General features: G+C 33.5%; 1 protein-coding gene across 2 annotated transcripts in view; it reads right to left on the bottom strand.

Annotated features, from left to right (window-relative positions):
- LOC145249751 (galactose-1-phosphate uridylyltransferase-like) overlaps positions 1–13,547 on the bottom strand; it is a 74,675-nt gene extending 61,128 nt beyond the window's left edge. Inside the window, exons 1-2 of one of the 2 annotated variants that reach the window (XM_080111666.1) lie at positions 13,291–13,547; positions 1,772–1,941 (exon numbers count right to left, since the gene is read on the bottom strand). In XM_080111666.1, coding sequence (XP_079967792.1) covers positions 1,772–1,879 — 108 coding nt within the window. In that variant the 5' untranslated portion in view covers positions 1,880–1,941; positions 13,291–13,547. Of the gene's footprint in view, positions 1–1,771; positions 1,942–7,097; positions 7,255–13,290 lie in introns of those variants that run through there. The other variant, XM_080111665.1, reaches the window with a different exon arrangement.
- Positions 13,548–19,375: the final 5,828 nt, after the last annotated feature.

Raw genomic sequence — 19,375 nt, 5'->3', positions numbered from 1 at the left:
GGTAGCTTCCAAATTATGCAGCTAATATCACTGAATTCTTAAACAAAATAATTTTAATTGTGGTAGTAGGTGAATCTTTGCCGCCATCTTGTTTAAATCAAAATGGAAAATTACCTCCATTTTGAACTCTTCAGTGTCTTACAATCGTTTTCATCAAATTCTATTCTTATTTTCTTTAACAAATAATTTTCTACCTTATCGGTTTTCATAATTTTTGGATATAATCATCTTAAAAATACGAGGAATACGTAGATACCATTGTTTTCATGTGAAATTCAGTTTTATGATTTCCGAAATTTTGTTCTGATAGTGTAGAAGCACCAACAATTTAAAATAGGTAGAAAAAAGACAGATATAAAAAATAATGCCATGGCCTAAACAAAGTACGACAAACTTTAATCATCATGCCAGTTTTTATTTTTATTTTCTGAGGTACAACCTAAAAATAATAGTCATTTCTTTTGGGCCGAAGAAAAGATTTATTGCTCTTGTGGGGTGGGGGGTGGGGGGAAACCTCTTGTGGGGGAGGAAAAAAAAAAGAAAAAGAAATCCGTTATGATAGTTTTTTTTTTAAAGTAAACTTAAATCCTCATATCGAGCAAGGAAGAGATGTTTCTAGACAGGGGCAATCTTTATTTATCTTTTTTGTCAGGTACAACCGAAAAGTAATAAGGAGGAGGTTATCCCCCTTAAAAAAAAAAATAAATAAATAAAAAAGATCCTTCATGACATTTTGGGAGGTAAACAAACTTTAAGGGAGGCGGGGAGAAATTTGCCCTATGACAATTTGGAGGTAAACAAAATGTGCTTCACATCACAGACTTTAATCATCACAGGCATGGTTAGGTAGAAGCTGTTTTGTCAGCTTCTACCTTACCATTTAATCTGTAAGTTGATGAGTAAATCAGTCAAAGATTATACTTCGTCTTATTTGGGAGTTGGTAATAAGCCAATTACTTAGGAGTCGGTATTTATCAAGGTTCAAAAGCCACTCGAGGATAAGGATCTATGAATAGTAATCATTAATGGTGTAAATTGGGTAGAATTTGATTATGTATGGGGACGGCTCAACAAGAACTTGTTTACATTGGATTTGTATATTCAACCGGGAAGCAGGGCAACGGGAACAGTGTTCCACAGGCAGGCAGTTCTGGGAAAGAAACTTTGTTCATGGAATCTGCGTTTAGATCTAGGCACAGATAGAGAGTGGGGGAAATCGTATAAAGTGGTTGTAGGTAGTCGAGTACTCTTTGTAAAAGTTCGGCAAGTGGGAGAACCATAGATTGGAGTTCAGTCGAGCACTTATTACCATGAAAATAGAGGTAGAGCAGAGACAGGCTGGCAATGTCTCTTCTGTGGGAAAGGGGTTACAGGGAAGAGAAAAGGGGCATCGCCTACTAGGTTTCAAAGCAGGATAGAGCACACTGAGCAGCTCTTGCCCAAATGTGGCAACAGTATTCCGTTTTAGGACATCCATGGCTCTTATACCGATAGAGGATTGCATCAGCAGTGAGATACCTGCTGGGGTGGTACAGTGATCAAATCATTTTTCCAGCAACCTTGGCAACAGATTTGACGTATGTGTTTATTTCAGATCAGGAGTAAAGGTCAGTCCAAAAAGCTTGTCAAGACATGGAGCTTTCCCAAGACGAGAGCCATTGCATTAAAATTAACCAGCCACTTTTTTCCCCATTGCACCATGTTCTATTTAATACCTTCCTCCCCACCATCCAGCTTGGATAGTATTGGCAAAATAAAACAGAGAACATACCATTCCATTCGGTCGAGTCACAGTAGGGCAAAGTGGATTCATTGGACTAAACCTCGGAATTTCTTCTTCTGCAACTTTTTCTACTTGACCCTTCCAAGGTCGCTTCATACGATGAGGTGATACAAGGACCCATTCTTCCTTCAAGGGATTATATCGAATATGTTGGTGTTCTGAAAGTGAAAAAAAAAATGCCATAAACAAGTTTACGAGTTGCAGAAATAAAAATTAAAAGCGTTAGGTAACAATATATGACTGCAATGTCATAAACAAGGCGACTTGAACCAGATTCCCCCGAGGGTGGAAGTTTCATGGTAATATCAAGTTCACAAGCAGTGCCCAGTCCCATGTATGAGGTACCTTCAATAAGTTTCCAGAATTTTTTTTACATGCATTTAAAATTGTTGTAGACTCTTGAAAATTCAGTATGTTATTTGCTATACATCTATGAGATGATTGACTAAATTTTATGATTTCAGGTTCAAATGAACAGCTACAGCAGGAATTGGAATACACCCTACTAAAGCCTGATTATCACAGCTGGTGAATTAAAAAATACAATCTGGATGTGAGGATACTTTAGAAGAAAGATATGCAATAAAATTCCGTTTTAAACTTGAAAAAGATGTCACAGGAACGTATGAAATGTTTCACACTGCTTTTGAAACATCTTGCATGAAGAGGAACTGAAGATGCAAAAAATTTGCACAAAGTTTGCCCCAAAAGTGCTCCATCCTTGTCACAGACTATTTGACGAAGATCGGCATTCAAGACAGTTCCTCATCCTTCCTATAGTTCAGACCTTTCTTTCTGTCTTTTGATTATTCCCTAAGCTCAAGGTAAACTTTAGAGACTGTCGATAGGAGACAACTGAGATGAAAGAGGCTGTGATGAAGATCATTGACACGCTCACACAAGAGGACTTCCATGGGGCCTTCAAGAAGTTGTAGGAACAGTACAACAAGTGCATTACAGCCGGAGAAGATTACTTCAAAAGGGACTAGAGTTTCATGTGTGTACTATCAATAAAAGTGTCCATACGAAAAAAAAAGTCTTGAAACTTATTGAAGGCACCTCGTGTACCCCGATCGAGGAAGATGATAATGTTAGATTTTTGCAAGTCATTCAGGGAGATGTCCTCCTACATACAACACCTAATATTCCCAAATGATCACCCATCTGGTATGTGCTAGGTTCAATATTGCTTAACTTCGATGATCAAACGTGATTAAGGCAACTAATGACAACACTAAAACTAATGGTTGGATGTGGCTGTGTAAAAATGTTAAGGATAGTATTTTTTTTTTTTTTTTTACTTGGGAGTCACCACTTATCGAGGCCTGAAGGCCAATCAAGGATAAGGGTTAATGAATGTAAGTGGGTAGTATTAATGGTGTAAATTGGGTAGAATTTGATTATTTATGGGGACAGTTTAACAAGAACTTGTTTACATTGAATTTAAAGGCTACCATGTTGTATTCAACCTGGAAGCAGGTCAGCGGAACAGTGTTCCATACACAGGCAGTTCTGGGAAAGAAGTTTTATTCATGGAATCTATGTTTAGATTTAGGTACAGACAGAGAGTGGGGGGAAATCGTATAAAGTGGTTGTAGCTAGTTGAGTGTTTTTTTTGTAGAAGTTTGACAAGTAGGAGAACTATAAATTGGAATTCAGTCGAACACTTGCCACGAAAATAACAATGAATACATCAAGTTAGAGTAAGCATAAAAGTGGAAAATTCCAATAGAAATGAAATTGCTGCTGCAAAGAAAGTGGGTTCCCTCTATCGAGCTATCTCTACAAAGCCACCATTCGCCCATGCATGGAGTATTGTTGCCACATTTGGACTGGTGCATCTACCACTAACCTCTCTATTTTGGAGAGGATCCAAAAAAGAGTTTTCAATCTAATAGGTCCCACTTTGTCAACTAAGCTCCAACCCCTGTCCCATCGCCACAATGTTGCATCTCTGTGCCTGTTTTACAAATATTTTAATGAAATGTGCTCTAATGACGTACATATCCCCGACAAACCCACTTAGCAACAAAATCTCACCCCTTTACTGTCCCTAAATACCAGAAAGCCTTCTACTTTAATAGTTTCTTCCCTTGAACAGGTAAACTTTGGAATTCCCTTCCTGCTTTACTGACTGTACGGATATGCAGAAGTTTAAATGTAATGTAAACCAACATCTTGTAAATATTTTCTAGGCATGGTCCCAAGTAGTAGACCCTTACATTCAACTAGTGATATGCTTTGTTAGGGGTGAACGTGAGTAAAAAAAAAAAAAATAAATAAAAACTATGTATGAGGATGGAGCATTGTGAGGCAGGAAGTCCAAAGTGAAACGTGGTGAAAAAGATTACAAAGTCTTTCTCATCAGCAAGTGAACAGATTTGATTCAGTCACTTTTTTGTGAAGATGCGTCTTCATTCCCCCTCCCGCTCACTTGTGTTAAGTATATGCGTAAAAGAATAACATTAAAAATAATGACGCCATTGGGTTCCGGCTATTCCATCACCACTTCAACAACCTTTACAGCTATTATATACTTTTCTTTCTTTTTTTTTATGGACATCATCATCATATTCATCATATTAGGTTTAGCGTCCGTTTTACATGCTGGCATGTGTTTGTTGGACAGCTTCTAGAAATTGACTTCTAACTTAACCAATCTCTGGCCAGGTCTTTATTTATCCCGCTTTCTTTCAAGTTCATTCTTATTTTCTCTCTCATTTTTCTTGGCAATTTTGTTCACATGTTTTTGTTTACAAATGTATGACAAGATGGATGGAAATTGAATAAAAATAATGTTAAGAGCGGTATTTGCATCATAAGGTTAGATTAAACAAAGTGGAAAATTCTATTGCAAATTAAATGATTAATGTTATCAGGATATGATGTGAATAAGTGCATGAGTATCTTTTAATTTCTTGAGAAAAAAAAACAAAAAAAACTACTCGACAAGATCACGGCTGTTTTTTTTTTTTTTTAATAATTATTTTTTTCATTCAAAAATAAAAATAACTAATCTCCGACTAAAAAAAAAAATATATATCCAGCCAAAAAAATAACATAACGAAATAATCCGAAAAGCACAAAGTTCAAGACAAAAATAAAACAAAACAAAGCCACACACGCCAAAATTCTTTCCTTTTTCAGATTAATGAACGCTCCCTGAACCGCGCTGCCTACATCGAAGCCGATGCGTATTTCGCTATGGGGGCCTCGGCCTCAGTTCTGTACGTCAGCCCAAAACAGAAAACAGTTGAAATGTTTACGAATCAAATCAAGCATTTGTGTATAAATTGCAAAAAAAAAATGCTAAGTTTTGTGGAATGCCTATATTGAGATTGCCTATTTCTAGGCGGAGGCAAGGGTGTGTGGTAGTGTTGTCACAAGGCAATTCTCCCGAGCATTACTCTTTTTTTATTTTCTTTTTTACAAGGTCACTTATCAAGGCCCAGAAGCCACTCAGGGATAAGGGTTATTCTAAGTACAGTACGTTAGTGTGTGTTTCTTGGCCTTCGGGACTAAATGTTTTAAAAATTGGGAGTTAAGTAGGACGTCCCCCAATATGAAAGGGTGAATGCGGTATTATGGTGAAAGAAGATACTAGCTGGGAGAAACTTTTGACTTTGTTTAGTTCTGGAGTGACAAGGATGACCAACGACCCCCAAAATCCCCCCTTTTGAGTTGGCCATGTGCCTAAGTTTTTTGTTCATCGTTGATTTTGACTGTATTTTTTAACATGAATAAAAGATTTAATATCTCAAAGTGTAGTATCTGTTCCGGCAGATGCTACAAAGCTATGACTATTGCAAAGACCATATGTGGGGCCAACCCCACATATCTGAACTTGGTCACTGAAGGGGCAACCCTTCACCAAGTTTCTAATCCAGCTCCCATTTCCCACCTCTCGGGAGCTGGTGCCCCCCTTCCCTCCATCTCCACATTAAAAAACGGCCTTGTGCCTAATTTGCTACGTGGGGAAGCAAATAAATACAAAGATCAAAGTGTAGTATCTGTTCTTCAGATGCTGCAAGCTATGACTAGCTAGGACTAGCTATGACTAGCAAAGACCAGATGTGGGGGCAACCCCACATGCCTGACCATTAACCAGCTCCCATTTCCCACCTCTCGGGAGCTGGTCTGGTCCCCTTTTTCCCTTCCCCCTCCCTTCACTCCTCACATTAAAAATCGGCCTTGTGCCTAATTTGCTCGGTGGGGGAGAAAATAAATACCATCTGTTCTTCAGATGCTGCTGCACTTCTATTTCTTGTTCTCTTTCGGTGGAGGAGAAATCCTTCACGACTGAGACAATTTTTATTTTTGTACCTTTTCTCCACGTTAAAAAACGACCCTGCTGTCTAACTCTGTCCCGTGGGGAGGCATAGTAAATAGGTACTTAAGGGGGCGGTCCAATATCATCAGGAATTTGTTTACGTTGGACTTGAAAACATCCAAGTTGTAGTCAGGAGGGAAACAGGGAGACGGAACAGAGTTCCACAGGCATGCATTTATTGCAGTTCTAAGAAAGAAGCTTTGTTCATGGAATCTACCTTTTTTTGTTTAGTATTAATTAAAAGATGATATTCGTCCTCTGTTCATAGGGAGGGCGGAAGATAAGGGCGCTGCTGGAATGAACAGATACTACACTTAGAGTTATTTGTTTATTTACTCTGAAAACTTAACAAAACAGTAATAAAGAAAACATTTTGATCTTAGTCAAAAGATTACAGATATAATCATAATCACGTGACACGTCATTAAAGAAATGGACAGTAAGTCAGGTAGCAATGAAGTAGAATGTTATAACGAGAAAGTGAACCCCCTTCTTAAAAGTCATTAAATTTATTATTTTTTTTTTTTTCTGCAAATACGATACTTAAGTCTGTAATCTATGATAAGTTTTTTTTGTTTTTTTTTAATATAAACATGCATTTGTAGAGAGTGGGCAATCTCCTACAGGTCCGCGTATGTTCGTTTTCAGCACGCCTGAAAATCTGAAAAAGTCGTCATTCTAAAAAAGTTTTTGGGAGTTGGAAAGATTCTAGACATTGACTCCATATTTTTTGATAAGCCAAGAAAAAAAAATCAATAAACACCGAATATTTTAATGCGAAATCTCTAATTATTACGTGGAATGTAAACACGAAATTACCGGCTTCTTTCAGAGATGTTTGTCGTATGACTGAGTTCGGCATTGGAAGAATTGGACAAAATAATAATCTTTGTTTAGACATATTCGAATGAAAACAAAAAATAAAAAGAGTTGTATAGAAAAATAATGAATATTAAAAATAAACAAAAAAAATACTGTACGAACCGTTGGCCTGGAATTTCTCCATTTTAAACTACAAACTTTTAGTTTATAACTTTTATTTATTATTGATACTATTATTTCAAATAGTAAATAATTCACTAAACAAACAAAAAAGTACACGTGTCTTTGAACGAAACAAAACAAAAAAAAACGCAACAATTAGATCTGACGTCACATCCGGTTTGTTTATTCGTTTCTTCGCTACAAGTCTCGCGTCATTCATTTTTTTTTTTGTGTAAGATTTAACATTTGATAATTTTATCAATAAAACTCATCAATTTTTGTTAATTTATATTTAATTTACGCAATTTAGCCAATTTTGGCACTATGCTTCCACAAAAGATTTCGTAATAATGGCAGACGAATCTGAGACAATAAAATGCGTGCCGGTGTTCATTAAAAAAAATCCCCAATTATTTTAGGTCGTATAGATTTCAGGAGAAATTTTGGTGCTAGTGCACTTACTGATCCGCGCTATTTTTTAAATCGTATTTCCAAGTTTAATTAAAGTTTTATGATATGTTTTTTTTTATTCAATTGTAACGTTAAAGTATTGTCGGAATTAGCATACCGACGAGCAGGGGGGAGGGGAAGAAAGGTCTTGCAACGAAATGTCGACGTTGCTTACAAGCAGTCTTTCCTTGTAAAAGTAACAAATGGGTAACGATGGTCGAAGTGTGGTTTGTCTGGACAACAACAACAGTAGAGAGGCCACCCCTTTTTATCTACTCCAACTCTCAGTCAACGAGATTCACGCGTGACTGAAATGTCTATTTAACTTGTAAGGAATAGGCAGTCAGATTCTTTGATTAATGGACCACCGGCCGTGTTGGTCACAGCTACCAGCACTCCTTTCTTTCCCACCGACCTACCCTTGGCAAGTCAACCAATTCAAAATTCTAACAGTATAGAATAGGCACAAAACACCCTCCCCATGTTAAGAATGGCTTTTTAAATAATAACGTTATTATTTCAGCACGGATCAATAAGTGCACTAAGACCGAAATTTTTATCAGTTATTTTTATTTTTTTGTTTCTAAAGTTTTTTTTTTTTAAGTTTTAATTCATGATCTGTTAATAAGTGATTGTTAGTTTGAAAATAATTATATCGCACTCTACCCAGCCTTGAGTCCAAAACCGGCTTCGAAACCTAGTAGGCTTTTCTCTTCCCTGCAACCTCTTTCCCACAGAAGACACGTTGTGAGCCTGTCTCTGCTCTATCATTATTTTCATAGCAAGTGCTCGACTGAATTCCAATCTATGGCTTCCCCTTGCCAAACTTTCACTAAAAACACTCGACTAGCTACAACCACTATCAACAATTTTCCCCACTCTCTATTTGTGCCTAAATGTAAATGCAGGTTCCATGAACAAAACTTCTTTCTCAAAACTGCCCACTTATGGAACACTGTTCCGCTGGCCTGCTTCCCAGTTGAATACAACATGGTAGCCTTCAAATCCAATGTAAACAAGTTCTACCCAATTTACATCATATATATATTAATAGGATAGCATGTGTGTTATTTATTTTTTGTGTCACGCTTACATCCGAGTGACTGTCGTTTAATTGTTTTGGACTTCCATTTCTTGTAATAAATAATTTTATCAAGAATTCTTCAAAAGTTTTGGTTTCAGTTTCGATTATAGTTGAAGCAACTCAAGTTATATACATATATTTCATTAGTTTTGGCTTTGGTTTCGATTCAAGCTGATGCACCTAAGTCATATGAATATATTTTTTTTATTTTTGAAATCATAACTTTATAACATATAAAAATCGAAAGAACATTAACACAATAATAATATATACAAAATCTGCAAGAATTATAATATCATATTTAAGCATACTTTACGACCAGGCTACGCTTGGGGTCCCTGCTAGCTGAGATAAATACTTTTGCAATTTTAACAAAAGAGCTACAATAATATCAGAGCATCTTCATTTATGCTGAACCTCTACAGAATGCCAACATCAATATATTACATATGAATGAGTCACTTGTGGAATTTCCACAGGTCCTGCTAGTTAACGATTATTACATTACTCTTTTTTTTTTTTTTTTTTTTTTTTTTTAATTCAATTATCACCCCAAACAAGGCACAGTGCCACTTTGAAGCAGGGGGCTACTATCAGGGACTTAATTAGCGGGGTCATTATGAAGGGAGATGAGTAGAAAGATGTTTGTTAACATATCAGTGCAGTTGGGAAAGCAGAATCCCGGAAGGGAGTTCCAAAGACCCGCAGTTCTGGGGAAGAAACTATTGGAGTAAAAGGCTTTCTTGCACCTAGGGATCTCTACTTGCATTCATTAACCCTTAACCTTAGGTGGCTTTCGGGCCTTGATAAATGGTGACTCCAAAAAAAAAAAAAAAAAAAAAAAAAAACATCTGGTTTGTAAATAATTAAACCATTTTTAAAAAAATTTGTTACCAAAATTAAAAAAAAATTAAACATTCTAATTATAAAAAAGATTGCTTTTTATTATTTGCTCAGAATTAAAAAATAATTAATTTGTTATTTTTTGGCACTAAATTTGAATGAGATATTCGTTTTCGACAAACCTAAACATTTTTAAAATTGGTCAAGTATAAAACAAAAGGTTGTTAATAATTAAAAGTTGTTGATAATTAAAAGTTGTTGATAATTAAAAGTTGTTGATAATTAAAAGTTGTTGATAATTAAAAGTTGTTGATAATTAAAAGTTGTTGATAATTAAAAGTTGTTGATAATTAAAAGTTGTTGATAATTAAAAGTTGTTGATAATTAAAAGTTGTTAATAATTAAAAGTTGTTGATAATTAAAAGTTGTTGATAATTTAAAATTGTTGATAATTAAAAGTTGTTAATAATTAAAAGTTGTTGATAATTAAAAGTTGTTGATAATTAAAAGTTGTTGATAATTAAAAGTTGTTGATAATTAAAAGTTGTTGATAATTAAAAGTTGTTAATAATTAAAAGTTGTTGATAATTAAAAGTTGTTGATAATTAAAAGTTGTTAATAATTAAAAGTTGTTAATAATTAAAAGTTGTTGATAATTAAAAGTTGTTGATAATTAAAAGTTGTTGATAATTAAAAGTTGTTGATAATTAAAAGTTGTTAATAATTAAAAGTTGTTGATAATTAAAAGTTGTTAATAATTAAAAGTTGTTGATAATTAAAAGTTGTTAATAATTAAAAGTTGTTGATAATTAAAAGTTGTTGATAATTAAAAGTTGTTGATAATTAAAAGTTGTTGATAATTAAAAGTTGTTGATAATTAAAAGTTGTTAATAATTAAAAGTTGTTGATAATTAAAAGTTGTTGATAATTAAAAGTTGTTGATAATTAAAGGTTGTTGATAATTAAAAGTTGTTGATAATTAAAAGTTGTTGATAATTAAAAGTTGTTAATAATTAAAAGTTGTTAATAATTAAAAGTTGTTAATAATTAAAAGTTGTTGATAATTAAAAGTTGTTGATAATTAAAAGTTGTTGATAATTAAAAGTTGTTAATAATTAAAAGTTGTTGATAATTAAAAGTTGTTGATAATTAAAAGTTGTTGATAATTAAAAGTTGTTGATAATTAAAAGTTGTTAATAATTAAAAGTTGTTGATAATTAAAAGTTGTTGATAATTAAACAAAATTTAAAAATAAAACCTTGCTATTACTTCCCCACCCCCGCAAATCTGGTCTAAAATATAATTCGAGATTTTTTTTTCTCTTTTTTCTTATTAACACCGGTTCGCAATTTCAGATATGACGTATACAAAGTGGATACTTTCTATTTTACCAGTCTTTTACGTAAAGAAAAATGGCGTCCATGTCAAAGCTGTATTTTTAGAAACAGAAAATGTCATTCAGTTATCTGCCTTTCCACTCCCGCCTATGCGTTTGGTTTCTTTTTTTTTTTTTTTTTTAATCACCTTTTTTTTTTTTTTTAAACTTTGTCAATAAATTGTAATTAAAAGCCCCTGTTTCTCCTACAGGTTGATGTTTGGTTCAATTTTAGCATAGTGATGGTTGGAATATTTTGCTTGATCTGAACCATTTTGGATCAAGTGGTTGCTGGTCTTAAAGTGTATTTCTTGTGCAGAAATAATATTCTGATTCATATTTGTAATTATTGAAACTCACACTTTAAATTCAATGTTTTAATTCCTGACGGCCATGTTGTTTTTTAATAAAAAAAATATTTAATTAGCAATTAAACAATTATACTGAATAAATATCTTCCATTTAGATTAATTTGTTGAGGGAGGCGGGGGTGAGTCATCAGATCATTAATTATGGTTAAAAACTAAGGATAATAAAAATAGTAATGAAAACGGCTGAAATATTATCAGGCTGACAAGAATGTTCTTTTGGTTTTTAACTTTTAAATTCAGATAAACAAAACTCGACTCAAACAAAAAGTTTTTGATCGAAATAAGCACCATCAGAATCAACACATTTTGGCAACGCAAAACAATTGTATTTATGCCAGTAAATTTATGCGTTCTGGTGGCGATGAAGTCGCTGAAGGCAATTTTGATATCGCTTAGGTTTTTGAAGCATTTCTCATCCAAAAAGGTGTCAAGATTTTTGAAAAAGTGGTAGTCAGGAGGTGAGAGGTCTGGAGAGTATGGCGGATGAGGAAGAGTGTTGTAGCCCATTTCGTTCAACTTTTGCAGGTTAGGTTTAGCAACATACGGTTAGGCATTGTCATGGAGGAGAATTGGGTCTTTTCTGTTGACAAATGCTGGGTGTTGTTGTCAAAGTTTTTGATGCATTTCAACTCTGTTGACAGTACTTCATCATAATGGTTTCGCCTGCGTTCAAAAACCTATAATGGATGAGACCAGTCGCAGACCACCAAACAGTCAGCATGACCTTTTGGTGCAACTCTGACTTTGGGAAGTGTCATGGAGCTTCATCGGCGTCTAACCTCTGAGCTGAGTGTCGTCGGTTGTTGTAAAGAACTCACATTTCATCGCAAATCACAAGTCAGCCAAGAAAATAGTTGTTCTTATTGCGTAAAAGAAGGGAAGATGACACTTCAAAACGGTGTTTCTTTTGGTTGTTGTTCAATTCATAAGGGGCCCATTTATCAAGTGTTTTTGTCTTTCCAATCTCTCTCAAGTGGTTGGAAATTGTTGTATATGTTACGCCTAATTCAGAAGCAAGTTATCGAACAGTTGTAAGTGGATTGGCTTCGACTAAGGCTCTTAATTAATCGTTGTCAGCATCCAATGGCTGACCACTACGATCATTATCATCAAGACACAATTTTTTAATTCATCAATCACCTGAAGATGACTCATGGAAGTCGAAAACGTTTGCAACTATGGCAAATTTCTTTTTACATTTGAACAGAACGTTCAAACATTGGCCCGCCAAATGAAAAAGACAAATCGCAAGATAAACAAACAGGAATGATTCCTGCTGTTCAATGAAACATGCATAAAAGAAAAAATGCTGCCCAAATATACTAATATATATATAAAGTCATCCACATACAGTACTGTTTTGTTGTATCACAACTCCTCAGTGTGGCTAGACTAGCACCTTTCCCCAGCTGTGGATCGAACCTACAACATTTGGATTAAAGAATATAAACAGATTCTTTATATAAAAACTTTTCAAAGTATAAGAAGCTCTACATATGAGAGTGGAGCATAAATATCTAAACAAACTAGAAGATGTTTCCGGCGTTGCCCGGTATTAATACAATGTTAAATTCCTTTAAAATATAAATTAAAAAAAACAAAAACGAAAGAAACTAAAATATGTGCATGCGAGTATTATGTTTTTTTCTAAACAGGTCACTAGTCTGTAGAGCAAACATTCGTTCAGTATATAAGTTGAGTGTCTTTACACACATTCTCACTTCAATATTATAGATATATAGATTATAGATAAAATAAGTATCTCGTTTTGCCCCTACATATGTGCATAAATGTTTCAGTTAAAACCTTATTATAAGTCTACGTTCCTCATGACACCATCCTGGATCTTAACCTATGCAGAAACGTTTGTTTATCATTCCCGAGAGAAATCATCTTAATTCATTCTTTGGTTTAGTTTTTGTTCCGCGTCAAACATTTTTTTCCCATTGAAATGAAAGCGAGTCCGAATTCTTCCGTTCACATTACACAGAAGCGAACTGCTTTTTATAGAACGGAATTTAATGATAGACAAATGCAAACGTGTAAAATGAAAGAACAATTGTACGTTACCTTTGTGGTTGATGGTTGTTGACACAGGTGGGAGGAATAGGAGGAGGACTATTTCTTTAACAGAAAGTTCCGTTCCATCATCATCATCATCATCATCATCGGTTCAACGTCCATTTTACATGCTGACATACGTTGAACGGTTTTACATACTAAACTATCTCTGGCCAGGTCTTTATTTATCCAACTTTTTCTCTGGTAGCTCTATTTTCATCACTTCTTCCCATGTTTTTCTTCAGCGTTCCCCTGAGAAGTGGATCTACTACTTTGACTGTTCTTCATTCACTAACCCAAAGCACTCTCATCCATTTTTTTTTTTTAAATATTGTCGGAAATTTATCCTCTTTCAGCAAGCCTGAAAAAAAAAAAATATATATATATATATATAAAAGCATGAAATAAAAAGGGGGGGGTAAAGAATAAAATATAAAGGTCTTGTTTCAAAACGAAAAAGAGATTTTATTTACAATGAATTTGGTTGCAAATTTTTCCCTTTGCGGGCATTAAATTCAAAAACAGAGAACGCCAAGGTAACAACATATAATGAAAAAAAATCCAAAAAACGCTGGTTCTTATATTGAAGATGTCGTATCCATGAATGAATACAATATAATTCAAATAGTAGTTACTAATCTCTCTCTCATAAGCAATCAATTGTAAGAACGTGCTCACAAATTGATGGTGTCAGGCCTTTTTCTTTTTTCTCATTTTAAAATCTTTTCAAATTTCTCTCCTTCCATTTACGTGCAAACCGTAGTCACATAAATAAGTCCTTAGAAGTTTGCTTTCAGCGCATCCGGGCATTCTTCTTTGAAGGAGTCTCATCAAAATTCCATATCAGCGCCGGGCAATGAAACCATGTCCGCTATCCTCATCGCCGGAACCAAAAAGAGACCGAATTTCACGCTGGGCTCATGACATCATCAAGGAGCTAGCATTGCTCTTTTCTTTGAATTAAAGGGAGTTTCGTACAAACCCAAAATATACGAAACTAAGAATCATAAAGGATACGAAATACAGAAAATCAAATATAAGATCCAGAATAAAAATAATAAATGTAAACAGGGGGGATGCACTATTATTGGTACAAAAAACTTCCAACAATATGACCATACCATAAAAGTCTCCTGTTTTGGTACACATCTCCCTATACCGTCCAGACTTAATCTTTCTCTGGGGTTGCCTTTAAGACTTAAATTATTAATTTTGGGGTGATTAATTGGAATCAGAATTAGAAATAGAAAAAATCAGAAATTTGAGGGGAATCAGAATCTATAACGGAATCAGAAAAAATTGTGTCTATTTTCTGATGCCAAAACGATTATTTAAATTTTTGGATTATTAGTTTTATTTCAAACTTAAATTACATTGCATATAACAATGATTAAATAAAAATTATTTATTGATTTTAAACTATCAATAAAAATATTTATTTATTATAAACTGTCAATATAATATTTATTGATTTTAAACTATCAATAAAATATTTATTTATTTTAAACTATCAATAAAAATATTTATTTATTATAAACTGTCAATAGAATATTTGCTGATTTTAAATTATCAATAAAATATTTATTGATTTATTATAACTACCAATAAAAATATTTATTTATTTTAAACTATCAATAAAAATATTTATTCATTTTAAACTATCAATAAAAATATTTATTCATTTTAAACTATCAATAAAATAGTTATTGATTTTAAACTATCAATAGAATATTTATTGATTTTAAACTATCAATAAAAATATTTATTGACTTTAAACTGTCAATAGAATATTTATTGATTTTAAATTACCAATAAACATATTCATTGATTTGAAACTATCAATAAAAATATTTATTGATTTTAAACTGTGAATAAAAATATTTATTGATTTTGAACTATCCATCTAATATTTATTGATTTTAAACTGCTAATAAAATATAAACTGACTTTAAACTGTCAATAAAAATATTTATTAATTTTAAACTGTCAATAGAATATTTATTGATTTTAAACTATCAATAAAATATTTATTGATTTTAAACTATCAATAAAATATTCATTGATTTTAAACTATCAATAAAATTCTTATTGGTTTTAAACTATCAGTAAAAATATTTATTTAATTTGTACATTAAAAATATTTATTGATTTCAAAAAATAAATAAAAATATTTATAGCTTTTAAACTGTCAATAAAAATATTGATTTTAAACTATTAATAAAAATATTTATTGATTTTAAACTGTCAATAGAATGTTTATTTATTTTAAACTATCAATAAAAATATTTATTGATTTTAAACTATCAATAAATTTTTTTTAAACTATCAATAAAAATATTTATTGATTTTAAACTATTAATAAAAATATTTATTGATTTTAAACTATCAATAAAAATATTTATTTATTTTAAACAGTCAATAGAATATTCATTGATCTTAAGCCATCAATAAAAGTAGTTATTGATTTTAAACTATTAATAAAAATATGTATTGATTTTAAACTGGCAATAAAAAGTTTTATTTATTTTAAACTGTCAATAAAATATTTATTTATTTTAAACAGTTAATAAAAATAATTATTGATTGTAAACTATTAATAAATTTTTTTATTGATTGTAAACTATCAATATAATATTTATTGATTTTAAACTGTCAATAAAAATAGTTATTGATTTTAAACTATCAATAAAAATATTTAATTATTTTTTACTATCAATAAAAATATTTATTTTAAACTGTCAATAAAAATATTTATTTATCTTAAACTGTCAATAAAAATATTTATTTATTTTAAACTGTTAATAAAAATATTTATTTCAATATGTCAATAGAATATTAAAATGTTAAGCAAAAAAAAATAAATAAATAATTCTACTAAAAAAAATAATAATTTGCCAAAACAAACAAACAAACAAACAAACAAACAAACAAACAAACAAACCAAAAAGAAAAGTACAAAAATAGCAGTAAAAGACTCTTGGACAACACCGGTCGGGACAGCTAGTATTGTATATTTACATGTCTATTTTCATCGTCTGAATACTTAAAGTGGTTATATCACAAGCAAAACCTGAAAATCTGGCTTCACCAGTATCAACAATATGGTTTTACATAACAAAATAAAAGTGAAATGAATAAATAAACCTAAGTTTATCTCAATGTGTAATATCACTACTTATTACAGGGTGGAACAATAAAAGTGTCGCCCTAAAGAAAACAACACTATGGCTTTATTTTAAAACTTTTATTGAAAACATCAATTGAAGTAACTAAATTATGTAGTAGAGCTGACATCTATTTAATGTAACCACCTTCAGCCTCAATCATCGCCTCGATACAGGTCAGGAACTGGGAGCACACCTTTTCCACAAGGGCCAGTAGGAGCTCAGCAAATACTTGGATGATTGGCAGCGATCAGTCTGACTTTGGTGTTGTGAGAGGTCATGTTGATGTCCTCGACATATGACCAAATGAAGTAGTCACACAGATTCAGGTTGGGGGAGGAGGTGGGGCAGTGAGAGAAGGCTGCAAAGTTGTAGCACTTCTTCTGGAGCCAAGCCTGAGTCTCTTTGGACTTGTGGATTGGTGCCAAGTCCTGCTGCCACACACAGAGTCTGCCAGTAGCCACCTGATTGCACCAGGGAATCACCAAACTCTTCAGCACATCCAGTTACATTTTGGTGTTGACTTTCAAACCGACTGAAGATGTGAGGCGGCATGATGTGGTCCTCATTTGAAACCACATCAAAGACCAACTTCATTGAGCTGTGGTCTCAAGCGTTGAACCATCTGGATTTACATTTTGAGGGTGCTGGCAATGGCCCTGTTGTCATAACTTGGATCGGTAGAGAACATGAGTTTACAGTGGCGCATCTCCAATTTCACTTGTTGAACATTGTGTCACTTCCAGACATGATAGAAGGCTCACAGGAGCTCTTGGGATTTGTACACAATTGGCCTACTAGTAGATGGTCTGCAACAAAAAAAGAAAACCGTTTTCATCAAATGGAAATGGAATCATGTCGTTTTTTCCAGGGTGACAATTTTATCGTTCCACCCTGTTTTATTGGTTTCAACGGTTGTCACAACTGAGGGTGGTAGTTGGGATAAGTTCCATCTTCCTAAAAACTGCCTTCATCATGTGCATCTCAAATAACCTCTGACAACCAAGTCAAGCTCTTGGCCTTTTCATGTGGTTTAGCTACTAAGCCCAGTGATGTGCCAAGCATGCGCGGAAGTGCACATGCGTATGAGTCAGGCCTACCTGTGGTGAAAAGCGAGCCCGGGATGTTTCGATTACAAATCAAGTCCACTAATGAACTACACCAATCTTACCCCAAAGCGAGGATTTATTTTCGCCCAATGGCTATGAAAAGAACAAGCCAATAAGTGATTGGTGGGTTTTTAAATACACTTCTTTGATAACGTGTCTCACGTTATTGCATTTTCATATTGTGGCGTGTCGATTCGGCAAGATTGTTCAATCCTGCTTGGGAATGTGTGTGTCGATTCAACGGTATTTGTTCATGGCATGGTGTGTCGATTCGGCGGTGGTGTTCAAAATTGGGTGGACGAATTTGTTAAAGATTATGCCATCACTTGTGAAAACATATATATATATATATATATATATATATATATATATATATATATATATATACACACACACATTGTTTTCTGGTGCTCTCTCTTCTTTGTGTAGTGAAACTGTTTATACGAACTGGGAGAATGGGCAAAGGCGGTCCACTGGCACTTTAAAATAAAACCAGTCACTTTTAGCAGGTGGGACTCATCAACTTTTGATGATAGCTCACCTAGGAGAAGGCAACTCTGATTCAAACCTCCACTGCCTTGCAGGATCACCCAATTGCAAAAGGCTAAGGGAGTAAATCCCAACAGAAAATCTGGAGACAGAGTCTTTAAGGCGGCCTGACTTTATATTGTCATCACCAGCAACTCCTTCGACACACTTTGACTCTGTTGTTCCCTTGGATTCTCTGGTTTCATGGAGAAGGAAGTAGTGCAGTTATCCTCCCATATAACCCTGGCCAGGCTATATAGCACCACTGCTACACCATTGTAGTTTTTACCGCTTATCTATTATATAAAGAGCAGTTGTCTGTGTGTGCATATGTTCAGCTAAAAGTCAAAAACTACAAAAAAAAAAACATCCACAAAGTTGGTATATTCTTTATTGGTAATCTCTGGCATGAATAATATCTTATATTTAGAAAAAAATATATTTATTCTCTGAGGGTCAACCGGGTTGGGTTTTGTCAAGGAGGGTCAGTTTTTTTTGTTATGTACTAAATTTTAAAATAAAATGTTGACTAATTTCATGATGAATCTATAATATGGAGGAGAGTTGTCTGTGTGTAGAGTGGAATGGGCTGGAAGTTAGGAAAAGGGGAGAGAAACATAGAGAGAAATGGATAGAGCAAGGAACAGAGAAAGAAGATTTATTAGAAATATAGTACATATTTGCTCCAGGTAGCCCTGCTAGTCTATTACGTAAAGTGAAAATGTCTGCTTTTATATCCAGATAAAACTTGAAAAATACTCAACAAAAACCTAGAAAGTTGGAATTTTTTAACCGGCATAACCTTGAATGTATAATATCTAATATCAGTTAAACACTATGGTCAAACCAGGCATTAACTCAAACAAAACCAATTAACCTTCTCCCTTGTTGCTTGCATTCATGAATATCCATGGGCTTAGAACTAATTTAGCTGATGTTGAATCATTTCTTCTAGCAAACTCTCCGGATATCTTGACACTAAGTGAAACTAAGCTACATTCCTCCATCACTCCCCCCCACCCCCAACCACTTTAACATGCCTGGTTATCTCCCACTTTGCCGTAAGGACAGACATATGCATAGACTTGGAGTATATATTCAAAACATCCTTCTCATCAAAATTAGAATCAGACATGTGCTCTTGACTTAACCTGCAACATAGCGTAACCTACTCATATTTTCTCTATCGCTCTCTAGAGCCAGGACTGTACCTAAACAACCAACAAAAGACCGATAGCTAAGAGAGAATACGCCGAAACCACCAGAAAATGTATTGAAGTGCAAAAATTAAGA

The sequence above is a fragment of the Euprymna scolopes genome, chromosome 28, assembly GCF_053919585.1.
Source record: "Euprymna scolopes isolate OS-2025 chromosome 28, ASM5391958v1, whole genome shotgun sequence".
Taxonomy (NCBI): Eukaryota; Metazoa; Mollusca; class Cephalopoda; order Sepiida; family Sepiolidae; genus Euprymna; species Euprymna scolopes.
The sequence above is the reverse complement of the archived record's forward strand: the minus strand, read 5'-3'. Positions and strand labels throughout refer to the sequence as shown.